The sequence below is a fragment of the Amblyraja radiata genome, chromosome 45 (genome assembly GCF_010909765.2).
Source record: "Amblyraja radiata isolate CabotCenter1 chromosome 45, sAmbRad1.1.pri, whole genome shotgun sequence".
Classification (NCBI taxonomy): domain Eukaryota; kingdom Metazoa; phylum Chordata; class Chondrichthyes; order Rajiformes; family Rajidae; genus Amblyraja; species Amblyraja radiata.
The window spans coordinates 9,780,032-9,802,070 of NC_046000.1; the positions used below are offsets into that span (position 1 = coordinate 9,780,032).

The 22,039-nt window shown below is 37.8% G+C and overlaps 1 protein-coding gene across 1 annotated transcript in view; it reads left to right on the forward strand.

Moving 5' to 3' along the window:
- The window catches only part of macrod1 (mono-ADP ribosylhydrolase 1), a 369,433-nt gene that overhangs the window by 13,483 nt on the left and 333,911 nt on the right, over nucleotides 1–22,039 (forward strand). The window contains exon 3 of the mRNA XM_033015165.1: nucleotides 4,320–4,436. Within this exon, the coding sequence (XP_032871056.1) occupies nucleotides 4,320–4,436 (117 nt within the window). The remainder of the gene's footprint in view (nucleotides 1–4,319; nucleotides 4,437–22,039) is intronic.

Here is a 22,039-nt window from a genome sequence, read left to right on the forward strand (position 1 = left end):
GGCACTACAGGTACTTGAAACTTATAATGGAATCTTTGTTACTATGTATCTTACGTAACCTTTCTGTCCCCACTCTGCATGTGATGTTTTTATCCTAAACAGTTATTAAGCAGGCACAGATTTCAACTACTGACCATCTTATTTTCCCTCATCTGGATGTTCATAAATTGCTGTCAGCAGCGGGCAGTAGTATATTGGCAAAATCTTTTGAAAATGTGTTTAATTGAATCTCCAGGACTAATAAGAACTATAAAAAATGTCAAATAAAATTATACTGTCAAATACTTAACTCAATTACCTCCATTTAAAAAAAGGGAACAATGATAGCTTATTTTGTAGTAATCTGAGCACAATCTAAACTGTGAATGCCTTCTGCATTTGTATCTTTAGTGAGTGAAAATATCAGTATTGGATAAAACCTGCATCACTTGAATTGTGTCAGAAATGATTTGGTTGTCAGTCTAGTCTATCACAAACAAGGTGTGTACTCTGATATTGTATGGCACTGGAATTATATTGGTCAGAGCAAGGTGGCAATTGCTATTTCTTCTTCCTGTAGACATAGGCAGAACGTTGATAAAAATACAACACCTTTTGTGATCATAATTGTTTTCCTGGTGTCAGCCTGTGGGCCAGATTATTTGAATTGAAATTAGGGTCTTTACCTTTCATTCTATTACTGTCTGGTAAATGAAACACCTTCAGAAATAATGTTGCTCCCCCATCCCCCTTCAGAAGGGGAAGTTCATCCAAACAAAGAATACCAGTTTAGATTGTATTGTCATGTTTTATATTTGGGTGCTCAACTAGTTATTAGGTGATCATCTTAGGGATTACAACAATTTATTTGATTGCTTTTGTTGAACCCCGACGTTCACTGCAAATATAATTATTATGTGATTTAAAAGCAATCTTAATATTGTTAAGGTGAAAAAATATTCTTGGTGTAGTGTCAATACAACAAATATTGTTTACATTAATTTTGATTCTATATTTCTTATCTTCAATTTTTCAAGCTATCTTTTTATCTCCCCCTTTATATTTATTCTGGAAATTGTGTATGTAAAATTATGCCTTCATATTGAGCATATCTTCACTGAACTCCCTTGTAACACTTTTGTCCAAGTACAGTAGAAAGTGTTGAAAGTAGATTAACATGAAATTAACATGATTTAGAATACAGTCTAATTAATTCAACATCAAGGAATCTCTATTTCATTTTTAAAATACCTCAGGAATAAATCCTAGAATAGGCACCCATTCTAATATTTGTATAACTGTTCAAATGAACTTTTATTGCACTCGCACTAAAGAAAAGGAATTTTACATAAATGTCATAAGCCATTAGAATTTTATTAAACTATTTAATGAAATGCAAAATGAACACTGGTTTTACTGCTTACAGATTCATTTGTATCACTTGGTAATGATCAATAGGTTTCCAGAGTTTGGTAAGCGTTACATAAATGCTTGTAAAGACATTATTAATTTGATCAAATTGCTTATGGAAGGTTTAACAGAAACCATGAAGAGAATCATTCAGATGTGGTTGAAATTACTGTCTTAATCAGGAGACTTCACAGTCCTTGAAATTAAAAAAAAACTACTCCTTCAGAAATTGTTCATAAAGAGCAGAGATTTTATATGGACTACTTAATAGGTTGATATTGGAGAGCACTATGTTCCATGTGGTAGATTCCATGCAGTACACTTTTGGGGAAAATAAATCACGTAGTTGTGTTTATTGCCTAGGTAAAATTAATTTTAAATTAAGATTAAGGCTCAATGTATATACTGTCTGTTACAGTAGTGTTTTGGCCAACTTCTTTGCATGTGAGTTATTTAGTCGCCCAACCTTAAAGCTGCTGTTTTTAAATATAGTTACAGGTTCTTGGCACTCCAAAGATACCATTTGATGGAGTACAGTAGATGAAACAATGATTATAGGTTTTCAGTTTTAAAGTGGTTCTTTTTTAAAGAATAGCTTCTTTATTAGTTTGCCTAGTAAATCTATAGGTATTTAGAGAATGTGCTGTGGTAATAGTGAATTCTGCACTCTTTGCAAATACGGTAAAAGAGAAAACAAGCATAGAAGCAGACCTTTTGGCTCATCATGTGCATGCCGACCATCAAGTATCTCTCTATACCAATCCAATTTACCAGCAGTTGATTCCTGCATTATCATTGCTACAGCCAGGATTTTGCCATAAATGCCATGTGCCTTTTCATGCCTTTTTTGATGATTTCACCAAGATAACGCCTTTTTCACGATCGAGTGCCCAAATCAGCCTTTTTTGGCCGTTTTGCTAAAAGGTCGTGCTATGTTCTCTAATTGTACAATGACGTTTTCTATGTTAACACGTTAATATTAATGTTATTATTAACATGTTAACAGTATAACTTACAAGAAAATTTCCACCACCGGGGCAAAACCGGGGGGCCACCGTCAGTCGTTCATTTGTTCGTGCCACTGCCCACTGGTTCAGCCTTCTCCAAGATCTATTTAAAAAAGAACTGCAGATGCTGGAAAAATCGAAGGTAGGCAAAAAACATCTATGGAGAGAAGGAATAGGCGACGTTTCGGGTCAAGACCCTTCTTTAGGCTGATGTGGGGGGGGGACGGGAAAAAGAAAGGAAGAGGCATAGACAGTAGGACTAGAAGGAGAGCTGGGAAGGGTGAGGGGGAGGAGGGAGAAGACAAGGGTTATCTAAAAGTAGAGAAGTCAATGTTGATACCGATGGGGTGTAGACTACCCAAGCCAAATAGCCAAGCTTGTCTCCTCACTACATTTACTGCTGGCTCCAGACGCAAACCTGAGTTTGAATGATCTGTGCAAGGCCGTGGGGAGGGGTTTGTTTTCATGCACTTTTCTGGGCAAGTCCATTCATTCTGTTAACCACCGTTGTGGTAGTAGCACTGTATTTAGCTGTCTCAAGATTACTGTTGTTTTCACTACTTTTGCAATAAAGCTCTTTTGGAAATCAACCTACCGTCTCGACTCGCTAAACTGGTGACCCCGACGCGTCCAATTGATGTTGGACGCCGATATGCAGGTCGCCGCTGTTCCCGACGCCCATCAGAGTTCCGTCAGCCTCAAGCACTTTTAAAATGGAAGGCAAACTAAACTATTTGTATATAGCAGGGACCAGAAACACGTAAACCAAAAGAACATGAGTGTATAACAACTTTTGCCCAAGTCTTCAGTAAGTGCCTAAAATCGTGAGCGGTGTGTATACATTTTTTCCAAGTAGAAAATGAGCCACCCACCGTGTGCTTTGGCTCCTTCATAGGCAATGATTAGAGCCAGGATGTTTAGGCGCTAAAAAACTCTGAAATAGGCAGGCAAAAAAGGCATCATAAAATGGCAAAAAAGGGCAACGAAAAAGGCATTTATTGACTAAAAAGGCGTGTATTTCCACCACCAAAATATGGTTAAAAATGATAATATAATGGCATTCTACATTAAATGACCAAAGTTACCTGGTTGCACGTAATTACTAGCATTTTTATCAAATTATCTGGTGTTAAACTATGCCCTCTGTCAGACAGAATATGCTTCAGTTGTGAGAAACTTCTTTCTACCTCAGCTGAGGTCACTGGTGCATACCAGAAACAAGCTACCGACTCTATATTCATGTCGATATCTTGTGCATTATAACTACCTTTGAGAACTTTAGCTATGTTTTGTATTTCTTCAAGATCTTTATTAGCTAAATTCACTCTCTCACATTTTCCTTGCATGTCTTTACCTACATCGCCAGGAATTTTAGGGATATCGTCAGTTACTTTGTTGAAAACCTGCAAGTTATTCACTAATGTTTCACCACGTTTCTCAATGGAAGTGATAGCTTGTGGGAAGTTTGCAAAATTGGAAGCAATAAACACAAGATCCCGGTGGAGGACATATTCACCATGATTTCACTGATGATCCTGACTGCAGCAGATTCTTCTTCTTCAAAACAGTTGACGATTTATTTTATCTTTTCAAAATTTGCTGCATAGTAGAGTACAGCAGGGAGCCGTGTACATCACCTAGTGCCTTAAGCCTACGCTACCAAGCTCTCCATCTCCTTTCTGAGCTGTGTCTCATCATTGTTTGAGATCTGTCCCCAATACGGTGTGATATCGTAGTTGGTGCAGACATGGTGCGCCAAAGTGTTGCACTGTTTATCGCATGTTCTATGGAGATTGAGGCCAGCGATCATTTTCTTGGTGTTTCTGTCAGAAAGTCTTTCATTCAGAAAATAATTGAAAATCCAGATTTACACACAGTTATGATTTTACATTTTTCCAATTTTTTTAATGTTTTGGTTTGCAGGCGAAAATCTGAAACAGCCAAGAACACATTACAAGAAGAGTGATGTTCTGAATGAAAAGGTTTCACTCTTGCAAGAGGATATCACAAAGCTGGAAATTGATGCAATTGTTAATGCAGGTTAGTTCATCGTCAGGCATACAGTATTATGAGAGTATTAGAGCGAGCACCGAGTAAATGACCAAAACGGTATGGTTTGTAGGTTAACCGGCCATTTTATATTGCCCCATGTGTGTGGGTGGATAGACCAAGTGGGGACTTGATGTGAATGCGGTGAGTGTAAAATAGAATTAGTGTACGTGGGTGGTGATGGTTGGAGTGGCCTCAGTGGGCCAATAGGGCAGGTTATTGCCGTATGTTTCTATTACTCCCTTATTGTGATATTATCTGGGACAGGACCAACATATTTTTGGAGAGGAACTGATATTGTTTCCTTTGGAACAAAATGGTTGGTTTAATTGAAGTATACAAAATGAAGAGTCGACCAATATAGGATGAACATGAAACCAACCATTTTGTTCCTGGAAGTCCTTTCAGGCATTCATAAATGGCTTTTAAAGGACTTTAGCAACTTCATAATTGCTAACTATGCACTTTATTTCAGAGGATGATGACTGGTATCTGGCCTCGTTGCTGGTACCATATCAAATCTGTCTATCATTGGCCTTAAATCCATTCATGTTAAGAATATACACATCCAATTGCAATGTAATAAAACACTGACAACATTTTAACTTAGTAATGCCAATATGGGTTTGGTTGTCATTTTGCAGACAGTCTGATTGTTGTTAAACCCATCTGAAAACATTCCCTATCTGTTTCATTACTATTCAGATGTTGATTTCCAATAATTGTTCTCAACATATCCATTCCAGATTTAATTAATTAATTGTAAGTTAGTAATGGAGAATGAGGAAATAAAGTCAAATGCAAACAATAAGTTAACATATTCATGTGATATATACTATATGCTGGCGTAACTCAGCGGGACCGGCAGCATCTCTGGAGAGAAGGAATGGGTGTTGTTTCGGGTCGAGACCCTTCTTCATCTGATATGTTCATTATTAAATATTAAATGCAATTCAGTGCAAAAATGTAAATTATTTTAATAATAATAATAATAATAACTTTATTTATAGAGCACTTTAAAAACAACCACTGTTGCCACAAAGTGCTGTACATGACTAGTCATGGACAAGAAATTATTACACGACAATAAAAACATTAAAAGAAAGAATAAAAACAATAAAATTAAAAACATTAAAAGCACTAAAACAGGAGCAAAGTCTCAAGCAGGGTCAAAAGCCAAGGAATATAAATGTGTTTTAATACTGGTTTTGAAGATGGACAGTGAGGGGGCCTGTCTGATGTGCAACGGCAGAGTGTTCCAGAGTGCCGGAGCAGCAACAGAGAAGGCTCTATCCCCTCTGAGCTTCCGCTTAGACCTCGGTACCTCCAGGAGCAGCTGATCAGCTGACCTGAGGCACCGGGCAGGAGCATATGGATGAAGCAGCTCAGAGAGGTAAGGCGGGGCGAGCCCATTTAAGGATTTAAAAACAAATAAAATAATTTTAAAATGAACTCGAAAGTACACCGGGAGCCAGTGGAGGGAGGCCAGAATTGGCGTTATGTGCTCCCTCTTTCGAGTTCCAGTCAAAAGGCGAGCAGCAGCATTTTGAACCAACTGGAGACGAGCCAGTGAAGATTGAGCAACTCCAAAATAGAGTGCGTTACAGTAATCCAGCCTAGATGTAATAAAGGCATGGATTACTGTTTCAAAATGCTGCCGCTCAAGAATGGGCTTCACCTTTGCCAGCTGCCTTAAGTGAAAGAAGCTGGACTTTACCACCGCACCTATTTGATGATCTAATTTAAAATCACTGTCCATCCTAAAACCCAGGTTTAAAACTGTTGGCTTCACATACCGTGCCAGGGGACCCAAGTCAACAAGGGGAGGTTCACGGCAGCCATTGGGACCAAACAATATCACCTCTGTCTTCTTTTCATTAAATCCTAGAAAGTTTAGGGCCATCCAGGACTTAATGTCCTCAAGACATGACAGAAGTGATATGACAGAAAAAGCATCTTCCTTCCTTAGCGGCATATATAGTTGGCTATCATCAGCATAACAGTGAAAAGAGATGCCATGCTTTCTAAGAATGGAACCCAGAGGAAGCAAGTACAGTGAGAAAAGCAGGGGCCCTAAAATTGAGCCCTGTGGAACCCCATATGACAGAGGAGCGGAGGAGGATTCAGAACCAGCAAGGCTTACACACATAGTTCTGTCTGCCAGATAAGACCTGAACCATCCCAGGGCACTGCCACAAATGCCCACTAGGTGCTGTAACCGAGATATTAAGATACCATGGTCCACTGTATCAAAGGCGGCAGATAGGTCCATCAGGACAAGAACCACATAATTACCAGAATCATTAGCTAGGAGGATGTCATTAAAAACCCTTAGCAATGCTGACTCTGTGCTATGCATAGTTTTAAACCCAGACTGGAAAACCTCCCGAATATTATGCTCGTCCAAGAAGAGTTTTAGTTGAGCATAAACAACTTTCTCCAGAATTTTAGAGATAAAAGGCAGCTTGGAGATCGGTCTAAAATTGGCCAGAACAGTTTGATCCAGGCCAGGTTTCTTAAGTAGTGGTTGCACTACTGCATGTTTAAAACTTACGGGGACAACCCCAGAACACAAGCTGCTGTTAATAATGGCAAGAACCGACTGACCTATACTAGGGAAAACCTCTTTAAAAAGATGAGGAGGGACAGCATCACAAGGGGAACCGGATGGCTTAATATGGCTAACCACATCCTCTAAACACGACAATGTTACAGGCACAAACTTATCCAATACCACCAGGCATGGGACAGAAACAGAGGGGTCAGAGGCAGGAGCTAAAATAAGAGCCCTTATGGAAACAACCTTATTAATAAAAAAGTGCAGGAAGTCATTGCACATTTCAGACGATGCTTCCAGACAGACAGGCTGCGGGGCATTTAGAACGGGGCATTTTAAATATATATATATAATTAATTTTTAATATTGTGAGACTGATTCATTTTAACAATTAAGTATCAGGTAATTCCGATTTATATTCAGGAGGTTGGCACTGAATGTAAATGAAAGGTTGTGATCTTACAAAACTGACCAAGCCTTTGCCACCTGGTACTTTACAATACTAAGCCTGAAGAAGGGTCTCGACCAGAAACGTCACCCATTCCTTCTCTCCAGAGATACCGTCTGTCCCGCTGAGTTACTCCAGCTTATTGTGTCTACCTTCGGTTTAAACCAGCATCTGCTGTTCCTTCTTACACACTTTACCAAACTTAGTGGTTTAGTTTAGTTTAGAGATACAGCAAGGAAATAAGCCCTTCGGCCCACGCCGACGAGTGATTCCCGCAAATTAACATTATCCTACACACACTAGGGATAATTTTACAATTTTACCATGCCAATTAACTTAAAAACCTGTATGCCTTTGGAGGAACCTGGAGCTCCCGGAGCAAACCCACGCAGGACATGGGGTAAATGTACAAACTCCCTCCAGATAGTACCCGTAGTCAGGATCGAACCCGGGTGTCTGGTGCTGTAAGGCAGCAACTCTACCGCTGCGTTACTCATTTATATATTTAATAAATTCAGTGTCATCTTTTGTTCATCAGGGTTTAAGTACATTTTAAACAATTTAGGTGTCCTTGAGACTCTTGAAAGGCGCCCATAAATAAAATTTATTATTATTATTATTAATTACTTAATGAAAAAGGAAGTTCAGAGAATATGTTGCTTTCCATTATCAAAAAGTTATGCAAACTGATAAATATATTCACCCTTCAGTCTCTTTACTTCATTCCATTTTCAATCTTCCTCTTGAAGTCACCGATTCTTATTGTGTTGCCTCAAATATACCGGCTCTCTGGTACTTTCCTTAATTAGACATTTTTTGTAAGCGAAAATTAAGCACTGAGACTATCTGACAGGAGCAGAATGTTCATTTTCATGCATTCGTATTTCTGAGAAGTGTGTCACCGTGCAGCAAACATAAATGAATTTCTTTCATTTTTTTCCTCTTGCTCTGGGTAATGGGTTTGCATATCTGTTTTGCAAGGTTAGTCAACTCAACAGCAAATAGAAAAAAAAATCTTGCACTGCTGATTTACTGGCTATCATTGATCTGAGTGTCTAGTAAGGAAAATTCAAACCTTGTTTCTACTTTTGAATCTTCATAGTGATATTCTTTTCAAAAAAGAAACATTGAGATAGAGCAAAGGCCAGGAACTGAACTTCTTGAAAGATTTGTAGTCCCATCTAGCAAGACACCTCAGTACAGTCTGCCATTTTTGAGTAGCTGCCTCCTGGTCAGGTTATTGGCATTTAGTTACATGATTTTCAGCTTTAGTAATAATCTCTCATGAGAGATTATATCAAATATCTTCAGACACTTCATAGCAATAACATCATTAGATATATGCCTGTCCACTACTAAAAACATTGATCAGATTTGTAGGACATGAACTCCCCTTTGCAAACCATGTTAGCTGCCATGAACTGCTGAAAACTTTCCAGGTGTTCAGATATTGTCTGCATAATTATAGACACTAATCATATATTTTTACAATGGGTATTTGCTTATTGGTATATAATTTTCCTCCTCTCAGATAGCAGAGTGAAATCTGATTAATGAGAAAGGGCACAAGGGTAAAGAGAAATTGATGAAATACCGTGGGCAGGTTTGTATAAATTTGGATAGGACACCAAAACTGCAAATGCTGCATAACTGCATAAATGGAAAACATTGCAATCTATCTAAAACTGGTTCCACATGAAACAATTACTTCTCTGTATTTTAGATGTGGAATCAATCTTTTCAATATTTTCACTTGGGTAGATTAAAACTGATAAATAGTATTAAAGTATTTCTGTGAGACTCGCCACCTTGAACAAAAATAATACATTAAATATGATTGGTACTCATACATAAATGGGAAATTATGAACAGTGATGATTTATGGATGAACCTTGCAGTCATTTGTAACACTCAACACACAACGCAAATCCTTTGCTAAATCTTTTGTTATATTCGAAACAAGGAACTGCAGATGCTGGTTTACAAAAGAAGGTAGTGTGCTGGAGTAGCTCAGCAGGTCAGGAATCAACTCATGAGATCATGGATAGGTGACATTTCAGGTCGGGACCCTTCTTCAGATTGATTGTACCTGGAGGGGACAGAAAGCAGGAAGAGAGGAGGGGCAGGACAAAGTCTGACACAGGTGAGGGGCGGGGGGGGGGGGGGGGGGGGGGGGGGTGATAGGCAGATGATTGGACAAAGGCTAGAGATGAAAACATAGAAGGTATGAGACAAAAGGATTGAGGATTTTTATTGCAACAAACCCTCTTTAATTACAAGGCTAAGATTGCTTTCTTTCCAAGGCATCAAAAGACTAATCGGGAGATTGCTCACTTGGAAAGTCTATTTAAACAACGTCTAGGATGACAATTTCTTGAGTTTTGTTCCAGTTTACTTTATAGGAAAGAACTGACTTTCTCCTAAGCATCTTTACATGATAACCTATGTCCCCAAAATCCATAAAACCCAGTGTTGCTAAGCTCACTGATTTGAAATGAAGCTACTAAAATTTTAATATAAAAAGTAGTTACATAATATTAATGCACCTAACTTTAAATAGAAAATAAGGACAAAGGGTAATTGATTGTTGTTTTCTGTTTCCAAGAATAGTAATTTTATGACCGTTTTCTTTTCATTTCAATTCTTAACCTATTTTCCTGCAGCCTTTTCCCATTGCTGTTCTCTAAACAACCTTTCTTCCAAATTGATATTTTCTGCATGGCCTGCAGGTTTCTTCCACATTGAAAAGGTAGCAAACTGGAACTCTTTCCTCAAAACATGTGAATGGTGTGAAAATTGCAGCTTTAAAGATTGATAGATACAATATTGTGTGTGAAGAAATATGATTGTATTTGAAGTCCACATTAGCTATTATCTAATTGAATGGCGCAGTGGACTCTAGGGATGAAATGTATTCTATTTGTAGTCTTTTTCAGTTTTAAAATTTGTTTGTAACCTTTTCAAGTTCTAGTAGCTTTCTGGTTCTGACGAATATAATTTACTTGTATCTTTCTTTTAAAAAAAACAGAAATATTTACTTGTATATCCTGTGCCCTCTGCCATTAATATTCTGTCTAAATTATAGTTGTTGAGGCCCTACTTTCAACTATTTAAAAAAATGATGATAGAATTGTGTAGGAAGGAACTACAGATGCTGGCAGGCACCATCGCTGGAGAAAAGGAATAGGTGACGTTTCGTGTCAGAACCCTTCCTCAGATCTTGAGATGAACTTATTTTCACTCTTTCTGACAAAGGGTCTTCAACCGAAAACAATAACCTTGTTTCTCTTTCCACAGATGCTGCTCGTGTTTTCTAGCTTATTCAGTTTTCAATTTAGGTTTCCTGCATGAGCAGTTTAAAAACATCTTTCACTAAAAATCTATTATTATTTTCACTCCTCCTTTCTCTTTTATTGCTTTATGTTGTTATTAGGCTCATTGCCTTGATTCTGTTGGAATATAATTATTTTATTGTACCTATTAATTCCAGAAATCATGGCAATACTGCAAAATTCCAGCAGCTGGCACTATTGATCTGAAAAAAATGCTCCCCTTTACAGATTCAAACCATTCTATTCTCAAGACTATGGAGCGAAGGAAATAGACAACGTTTCGGGCCGAAACCCTTCTTCTGACTGATGAAGGGTTTCGGCCCGAAGCATTGCCTATTTCCTTCGCTCCATAGATATTGCCGCACCCGCTGAGTTTCTCCAGCATTTTTATCTTCCTTCGATTTTCCAGCATCTGCAGTTCCTTCTTAAACTATTCTCAAGACTGTATATTTTGCAGTGGTTTTAGAAAAGCAAAATGTATCAAGGTCTGCCATACTGTATATCATCACCTATGAAAATGTACAGGCATCTGGCGTCGCTCACCATTTGGCGAAGTAAAAGGAACATTCCAGGAACATTCCAAATTAGATTCCATTTTTACAAACACGTTGGCCCAAAAAGAAATTGTATAGAGATATTTCTAATGAGTAAAAGCATCCGTGGCCATATGTAATGTACATACACATAACTGTGGTGGTCAACCTGCTTTGCATGCATTCACTTACAAATGTAAAATTATCAAAATGTATGATGGCATAGCCTTTACAGCATTACATTTATGGAAACAAATGGTTGAACTGATAGTTGGTAACTGATAATTCAATGATTGTTGATTTTTATACATCACAACAATCCTAACTTTTAGTTAAACATCTAGCAGTGGGTGCAAATGTTAAAATTTGGAGAAACTATTACAATCTAAACTTGTAGGGTTAGAAGAATTAAATCTTGCTGCACAGAACAAGGTTCATAGTACATATGACAGCTCTTTGATTGAGCTCACCAATTAGACCCAAAATCTTACCCCATGGGCCTGCAGTTTTTTTCATGACAGGATTTGTATTTGGTTTGAGTTTCCACCACCATTTCAAGTCATTGCATTGCAGATCAGAACAAATCAGGTAAAAATCCACATGTCTTCTGTAATCAAATTTTGAAAGATAAGTCGATGTCTGAGAACCTCTGATCTCCATCCACAATTTACAGATTTTGTTTATTTGAACACAAATGTTTGTAATTGAAAATAACAATTTAAAAGTGATTATTTTAATCTAGATTCTCACTCATTATCCCTCAACTGTTGTAAATTACCTTTTCCCACCACACTCATTAATATTTAAAAATCTGCTCATAGCTCTGGGACTATATTCAAATTCCTTTTGTTATATATTTTTCCATTTGATTTAAGTGTTTTTGCTCAACCACTGAGACTGTTAGTCAATTTTCCTTTCTGCAATTTGTCTGCAAAAATGGATTGGAATTAGTATTAATCTTACAGTGTCCAGGATGCATGTGTCAAGCATCCCTGAATGATTAAGGTAATGAGTAGTTGTTCTATTCAGAAAAGGAATGACTGGCACAATACACAATGTTCTTGACTGATCTCAAGTTCATTGGCAGCAATGGCATTACAATTGGCTTCTCATTACTATTTCAGTATAAGGAAGCATTGCAACCTCCTTATTTCTGGTGTATGGAGCTTTGTTGTGCTTTAGTCACCAGTTGTATAGGAAACTAATATTTTGACTTATTTCCGAAGCCTGCATGGTGAAAGGTATAAAGCACCACCCCATTCATTTAAATGAACTTTCTGAGACTGAGTGAAAAGATCAGTACAAGTTATTGGGGGAAGGGGGAAGAGAGAATGGGGACATCCCAACTACTAAATTCTGCAGCAAGTTACACAGCTGTTTTTAGGTTGGCGAAGTGTGGGTCTGGTTGCCACACTATACGAAGTGTGGGATTGCATTGGGGAGAGTACAGAGACGATGAACCAGGATGTTGTCAGGTTTGGAGCATTTCATTTATATGGAGAGACTGGATAGGCTGAATTCATTGTCCCTTACCTTTAGTCAGAGGATAGTTAATCTGTGGAATTCATTGCCACAGAGGGCTGTGGAGGCCAAGTCAGAGGATATTCTTAAGGCAGAGATAAACAAATTTTTGATTAGAACGGGTGTCAAGGGTTATGGGGAGAAGGCAGAAAATGGGATTAGGAGGCAGAGATCAGCCAGGATTGAATGGCGGAGTAGACTTGATGGACCGAATGGCCTAATTCTTTCCTATAACTTGTGAACTTGGAGAGAAGGAGGCTAAGTGGTGAGCTGATGAAAGTACATAAAATTATACAAGAAGTAGATAAGGTAGATAACAAATACCCTTTTCCTATTGTGAGGGGTCTAAGGCAAGAGGGAATACATTTAAGGTGAAAGGTAGGAAGTTTAGATGGGATATGAGGGGGAATATTTTTCCCATAGAAGGTGGTTGGGATCTAGAGCACACTGCCTGAAAAGGTGGTGGAAGCTAATATTCTCTCAACATTTAAAAGCATCTAGACAAGTACCTGTACTTGTATTGCCAAGACATGTAAGGCTGCAAGCCTAATGTGGCCAAATAGTATGATGGATGGCATGAACATTGAGGGCCAAAAGGTCTGTTTCTGGACTGTATGACTACATGCCCATCTTAACTTAGAAGTGAGTCGTCATTCCTTCATCAGTGTTGGGTCTAGATGCTGTGCCCAATGGCACTAAGGGGGACTATTTGCCAGATTCAAGAAGGCATCTTGCCACAACCTTGCCAGGGATCTGAGGGGCAGCCTTTCCTCACAGAGGATGGTGCATATATGGAATTAACTGCCAGGGATTGGTACAATTAAGACATTTAATATATACTTGGACATACCTGGATAGGAAAGATTTGGATGGATGCAGGCTGGGCGCAGGCAAGCTCAGTTAGGCAACTTGCCAGGCCTGTTTCTGGCTTTTCTTGTCTATGATTCCGTGCCTTTATCTTGCAAAGGTAATGTAGAGTTGGCCAATAAATTATAACCTTATCATTAATGCCCACGTCCCAAGGTGAAAACATTGAATTGTTTCTTAAACAATTTCGGTACCTTAAGATCTTCCTAATTGAATAAATTGCACTGATCCAAAGAATAATTTTCAAGTGTAGTTATCTTGGCAACCAACCATGACCTTTCAACAAATGCAATGGGAGGTACAGAAAATGATACAGAATTAGAACTATTTGCTATTCAAAATGTTTCTGAGGAAATGTTTCTGCTTAGATGGAAAGTGCAAAAAAAATGAACGTGGATTAATGGATGAAAGTCACTCTTAGCAACCTTATATTTTTCACAATCTAAGAGGAAGTATCTGATTTTTCGAATGGTATAATTGAAATTGAGAATTGGTCCATTAGGGACCGTAACTACCAGTTAGCCAACATCAATGCATACATTTTATATTTATTTCACACAAAGAATTACATTCAGTCATGGAGAACACAGATTTTCCAAATCTATGATTTATCTTTTAATATATTTGTTTGATTATCAGCTTCAAAGTTCACTTATCTGAATGAATCATCATGGTACTTCTAAGATAGATCACAAAGCATGTTATGCTGATGATGCATTGAATGTTCTTAGTTCACATTGTAACTTGAAATTTAATGTCTGATTTGATTTGCTTCATCGGTTCCTTAACCCAGCATTCCTGTCTCTGATTCCAAGAGAGTTTAACCCTTGATCTAATTGTAAAGAAAGTACTAGTTTGAAAGATTTGGATTTCTGATTTATTTAAATAGACACAAGAGTTTCTAATTGATTTACACAAAAGGGAAAGTTAAGTGAGTGTTTGCTTCAGATAACTGAAAGTTATTGTGCCTTTAAGGAAAGTAATTGAGCTTTTGTGGCTTTGGTTCTTGGTACTCTAAGAACTAAATTGGGAATTGGTAAAACTATTGAAGAAAGAAAGAAAAGGAAACTTCAGATTAAAGGGACAGTTTATTCTGGTGGTATTTTAGTAACTACCTTTATCGCTGACATCTATGAAAAAGCAATCTCTTCTTCAAAGTCATAAGTAACAAGATTCATTTCAAATAAACCTCTATTAGTTGCTGAGATGAGCTGGTCAAAAAAGTGTGCTGATAGACAACTGTGAAGGATTAAAAGTTCAGGAGACCTTGGACCTAAAGTTCTATGAGCTGGCTTCAAACAGTTGAATTCGAGGAAAAGCTTGTAGCAAAACAATTGGCATGACGGGGCTAATACTATACAGCTGGTTAGCGATGTGATGGCTGTTGAAGGGGCTGAAAGACAAAGTACAGATGTCATTGAATTTAAAGCTCTTTTAATTAAAAAAAAAGTGATGCAGTGAGTTTTACACAATGAAGTGAGAGTGTGTTCAGCTTCAGCACATCACAACAAAGTTCTCTCTTCCGGTGTTATTCAGGGTTTATTGGATCCCCACCACTCTTTCACAATGTGTGCAGTGGACTTTAACAGGTCCATATCTGCAGGTATTTTAAAAGGCATTGGTAAACTATTCTGACAATTACAATCTATTTAGAGAGTGCCTCTTTAACATTTTATTCCTGGGAATTTCTTGAACTTTAAGTTATAAAGGTGAATAGTCAGAATAACACCATTCAACTTCTTCTATGGCCAAGGCAATTTTGAATCCACTTTATCAAGTCGCCATAGATCCCAGGTGCCTTAATATTTTGGATCAGCTTACTAGAAAGCAAACTCATTGCTAACATTTATTTCAAGAGGGCTTGTATACAAAAACACGGATGTAATGCTGAGGCTCTATAAAGCTCTGGTAAGGCCTCATTTGGTAAATTGTGAGCAATTTTGGGCACCATATCTGAGGAAGGATGTGCTGGCACTGGAGAGGGTCCAGATGAGGTTTACAAGAATTATCTCTGGAATGAGTAGCTTAAATTATGATGGGCCTGTACTCGCTGGAGTTTAGAATATTGAGGGGGAACGTCATTGAAACATGCAGAATAGTTAAAGACTTGGATAGAGTGGATGTGGAGATGTTTCCACTAGTGGGAGAGTCTAGGACTAGAGGACATAGCCTTAGAATTAAAGGGCATTCTTTTAGGAAGGAGATGAGGATGGTAAATCAGAGGGTGGTAAATCTGTGGAATTATTTGCCACAGAAGGCTGTGGAGGCCAAGTCAGTGGATATTTTTAAGGCAGCGATAGATAGATTCGTGATTAGTAGAGGTGTTAGAGGTTATGGGGGGAAGTCAGGAAAATGTGGTTAGGATGGAGAGATAGATCAGCCATGATTGAATGGGCCAGTAGACTTGATGGGCCGAATGGTCTAATTCTACTCCTATTCCTTATGACCATATGACTCTGAAGGCCCTTGTCTAATGCTTTACCAAAGTCTATGTATAAACATAGCAATAGACCATTCAGCCCTTCGAGCCAGCACCGCCATTCAATATGATCATGGCTGATCATCCAGAATTAGTACCCTGTTCCTGATTTTTCCCCATATCCCTTGATTCCGTTAGCCCTAAGAGCTATACCGAACTCTCTCTTGAATACATATACAACGATCTCCTCATCAATCGTGTCCATCAGCTGCTCGACAAACTGAATCAAGTTTGTAAGACATGACCTTCCCCACACAAAGCCAGGCTGACTATCCCTCATAAGTCAATGCTTTTCCAGATGTGAGTAGATTCTATCCCTAAGAATGTTCTCACTGGCAGTCTCACTGACCTATAATTCTGGTTTGTTCATATTTGCCCTTCTTAAGTAAAGGAAAACATTGGCTATTCTGCAGTTCTCTGGAACCTTGCTTGTGGCTAAAGGGGATACAGAGATCTCTGTTAAACCCCACCAATATCTCTTGTCTCTCTAATTGACCAGGGATAGATTGCTTCAGGCTCTGTGGAATGTTTATTGAGAGATTTTGTGTTTTCATTTAAGCATTCAAGGTAGAATGAATTCCAGAGCATAATAGTAGAAGGAAATTATATTTATGTATTATCTTGTTTTTAATTTAAAACTTGCACAGCTAAGATAGTATCCCATGGTTGAGAAGCTTTGCAGACTTCTTTAAATGTAGTTCTTCTTCAGAAGTTCTGTTGTGTGTGAATAAGATGCACATCCCTATTTCCTGCTCAAATTATTTGTGGAGCTTTGCTCTAGGTGCTTAGAGCCAGCTGATTCTTTAAGCACTAATTTTTTGGTAATATTGAGATAAAATAAGAGGTTTAATTTAGCTTTCCACAACTAATCCATTAGAGGTTGGGAACTTCAGCAATAAACCTATTTAAGTGTTCCAGTTATCTAAGCATTCCTTTGAAGTGAGAACTGTGCTCACTGATCTCATAGGTTTTTGAATTTTGAATAAATTCCAGGATCAGCTGGGTCAGATTTTCACTTCCTTTCGCAGCCTTTGCCTTTTTTTCTATGGTGCTTGGATGTCAGGAATGCCACTGTTGAAATGGAAACACAAGATGAAGGTTATGAGGGGTTGAGGTTGAGAGTGTAGCAATGAGCATTAGTTCAATTTAACAAATAGTGCGTTACTTTTCTTTGACGTACACTTTGGTACAGAAATTATACATTTTACTACTGGTACAGTGTCTAAAAAATTAGCTACAGAATTGTGCTGACAATATTTTAGGCCTAATTTAAATAGAAATTAATGAAACACTGGCAACCAAACTTTGTTTTCCTGCTTTATATTTTGCTAATTAGCTATACCATAAATGATGTTCTATTAGACTAACTCAACTGTTGGATGAAGGCTTACAATGTTGTGCATTAGCAAGCCTTCATCCATCATTTGAACAGCTGAAAAATGATAAAGGATAGAAGCAAAAAGACTGCCTTGAAACTTCAGCAACCTGGGTTTGATCCCCAGTGCTGTCTGTGTGGAATTTGCATGTTCTCCCTGTGACCCTTTCCTCGGGTGCTCTGGTTTCCTCCTGTTAACCAAATATGGGTTTATAGGTTAAATTGACACTTTGTGTAGGTGAATGATAGAATCATGGTGAGGAGATGAAAATTGGATTAATGTAGGATTAATGTAAATGGGTGCTTGATGGTTAACATTGACTTGGTGGACTGAAGAACATTTTTTCATGCTGTATGAGTCTAAAAAGATGAATAGGTTGCAATAATTTGCACTAGGTTCAGATTTGCAGTTGGTGCCAAAGAATACTAGGTTCATGCTTGTGGTACTCCATTGGTGAACCTCTGATGTTACTATAGTTGAAGATGTAAGATGCCCACAGATTCGAAGTTTAGGTATTTTCCCCACAGGAAAAGATGGAAAAAGATTTGAAAAGATGTTAGTGATTCTTGTTAAGTCAAATAGCTCATGATTAACATAATGCCTTTTCTTGTGCCAATGTAGAGAGAAAAAACATTAAGTTACTCCTGCTTAAACAGGCTCTTTGAATCACCGTATCCATTCCCACGTTCCACCACTTGGTCCATAGCCTCCTATGGCTTAAAAATTCAAGTGGGTGTCCAGATACTTCAAAGTTGTGAGAGTACCTGTCTCCAGCATCTTGTCAGGCAGTGCATCCCATCTGAATTAAAATATTTCCTCAGATACCTTCTAACCCTCTTAATCCTTACTTTAAATCTTACTTTTAGACTTCTCTGTTATGGGGATAAAACCCCATTATCTAATCAAATGCTATCCAAGTATTTTTACAGATATATGATCAAAGATAAATAACTTGAACCGAATGACCTTCTATGTCAACAGAAAATTGTTGACCAATGTAACGTCTTTTTCCATGATTCATGGTTTCCACACCATGCCATCTCACCCTCAAATCTTTCTCCAGTACTGTCATTGGACATAAATAATTATATCATAATGATAATATTCCTCTTTTAGCTGCTGTAGTTTTCATTATTCTGTGTTTTTAATGATTTTTATGCTAAATGGCTGGGCCAAGACTGTATAGTTGTAAATGGTCTTTTAAAGTTGTCTGTGTCATAATTATTTTAGATTTATGAAGAAATTTATAGTTGAAGGTTATGTTATATTACTATATTACATTGGAGTTGTGGGATTTGACTTACTGATTTGTTCACTTCTGAAATATTGCCAAACCATCCAAAGGCACTTTCACATTCAAAGCCAAAACCATTTCATGTTTTTTTTGCTCTCAACTGCATTTAGAAATGCAGTACACATTGACTTAGTTTGTTTGAGCAGCAGCAGAGCATTGCTTCTTTCGCAAATCTTTCAAATGGCTATCTATTTCTTTGATTTTAATCTGAGTCTAGACACTGATTATGATTGGGGAGCTTCCCTGGGAAACTACATTTTCAAGACTTCACAAATAAAGGCACAACCTAGTAAGAGGATCAATAGGATCCCAATTTTAAATCTTAGTCTGTTCTGCATTAGCTGATTATCACTTGACCCTTAAATGTAGCAGTGAAATTGGTCTCCATGTCTTTGTTGTACAGAATAAGTTAGGCTCTGGCTCCTAATTAGTATCTAGTGACTTTTGCAGAAGACTGCGTGTGAGCATATTTTACCCAAGTATGGGACTTGGGCACGGTGGCGTAGCGGTATAGTTACGGCCTTGCGGCGCCAGAGACCCGGGTTCGATCCTGACTACGGGTGTTGTCTGTACGTAGTTTGTACATTCTCCCCGTGACCTGTGTGGGTTTTCTCTGAGATCTTCGGTTTCCTCGCACACTCCAAAGACGTACAGGTTTGTAGGTTAATTGGCTTGGTATAATTGTTAATTGGCCCTAGTGTGTGTAGGATAGTGTTAGTGTGCGGGGATCGCTGCGGACTTGGTGGGCCGAAGGGCCTGTTTCCGCGCTGTATCACTAAACTGAACTAAATGTAATTATAACTAAACTAATCTAAACTATAATTTGTATTTACATACCATCTTTAACGTGGCAAAACATAACAAAGAAATCTATAGGAGCTTTTATGAGATAAAATTTGACTCAATGTCATGAGAGAAGATGTTAGGTTACATTGTGCGCCATTTTCAAAGAGAATGCCAATCATTCTAAATATGGGTAGAAACTTGGGAAGATTTAAACACAGAGTAGTAGGGGTACGATTTGGAACCTAACATTAAAAAATATTGGAAAGGAGAATAGGTTTGGAATGAGTCAGTGGGTTGAATGACAAGAATTGAGGGTGGATTTTGTTAAGGAGCTGTGTGATAATGGGCAAGAATTTCTTACAGACACAGGAGAAAATGCATTCACAATGTGCACTGATTTAACAGCTGCTAATGTAAGTGGAAATGACCTAATTTACTATCATAAACAATAGAATTTGGCACCAGTGCACAAATATTTCAGTTATGCAATATGGAGAGACTTTAAAGAAATATATAATTGATGAAGCTGTTAGCAGTGATAACAGTAACTCCGGCTGTATTTAAAAAAAAGTTTATTTTGAAGAGAACAAGGAAATGTTCACATTTGTATGTACAAGGAAAGGGTCAGCATGTTTCAGCTTGAACACACATTTAACATTGAAATTTCAAGGCACCTACAAAAAGAGGCCAAAGGGCTTCACAATGCACTTTGGTTTTGTCTTCTGAAAATCCTTTTTTCCATGTAGCAATTCTTGTCAAAACACAGCAAGCCAACCTTAAACAATACAACATTTAGAGAATGAAAAAGAAGTGACCATTTAAAAATATATAATGACGATGGAGCTTAACTAATTAACCTGCTCCTTATGATTTATTGTCTCACGTGGAACATAATTATTCACACAAGACAGTAGATGCCAGAGCTAATAATATTAATTCATCTTTTGATAGTTAACTCCTCGCAGAAAGGTAATAGTTCCGCAGTTCCAGTATTTGCCTCCATGTCCTTTGAACTGCATTTTCACATGTTCATTCTTTGTTCTTTAAGTTGTGCACTCAGCTTTAACCAGCGTATTGGATGCGGGCAATAATTCACCTTGGCTTCTTAATAATTTGTTATATTTTGTTCATATCCCCTTTTTAACGAATTTTAAAGCAATAATTCTGGAGCTGTACTTTGCCAATGTATACATTCATCCAGTATAGCGTGAGAGAGGTGAGTAGGCACAGACCACTTTGTTTCTGCAGTCAGCTGCATCTTCCTACATTGACAACTACTTCATATTCTAACTGGACTCCTCTACTACTAGCATTTGATTCATATCAATTTTGGGACGATAATGAAAAGAATACTTTATAAGCAGGATGACACCTACTTTTTCACAGAACATAGAAAATAGGTGCAGGAGTAGGCCATTCGGCCCTTCGAGCCTGCACCGCCATTCAATATAATCATGGCTGATCATCCAACAGTGTATACTCGGTGTAAACAGGGTTTCGGCCTGAAACGTTGCCTATTTCCTTCGCTCCGTAGATGCTGCTGCACCCGCTGAGTGTCTCCAGCACTTTTGTCCTAAAATTGCTGAATCACTAATATCCTATCTAGAGTATACCAGTGTATACGCTAGATAGGATTTTGATGTATGTTTGCTTTAGGATTTTTAAGCAATTTTATCATCAGGAATTTGCATTGTGGAAAATACAATTGTTTTGTTGAAATTAAGGAATCATTTCTGCAAAGAATACTTGTATGACCAGTTGATTCTGAATGACATATGCATGTACCAGTAAATAATTTAAATTCGAAATAGCAAAGCCCTGTTGTAGAATGGCAATTTGTATTGGCAATACAAATTTGTAATGGTGTTCTGGTGACACTGTTAACTGGTTAAAGTGGCAAACTACCAGGAGCCGATACTCTGCTAAATCAAGACCTGATTTGTAATGCATGGTTTTTCCTTAAATTAAATGAAACCCAAATAGGAAGTAAAATGACAGCAGATTAGGAGTGGAAACAAGACTAAGTACTGAGATTTGTTTTGTTGATGCTAAAAAAGAAAATCTAAAAATTAGATGTAGTATTTTAATTCCAAGAACCTAGCCATTGCTGACAATGTAAACATGTGTAGCTCATCCCCAATTGTCCTTCCTCTTTGTTAGGTCAGAGAGCAGTTATAATTCAATCCTGCTGAGGTGAGACTGGAAGTTGAGTATGTAGCATAAAAACCGTTTCCCGACACAAGGGGTTTTAGTGACCTAATTCAGCCGTTTCATGGTAACTGATAGTAAAATCCCGCTTGGTTAAAAAAAAGTTAAAATTCTGCAACAGTTCTGGTGGGTTTGATTATTAGGCCAGTTACTTTGATTATTAGGCCAGTCAGAGCTAAACAGCATGGAAACA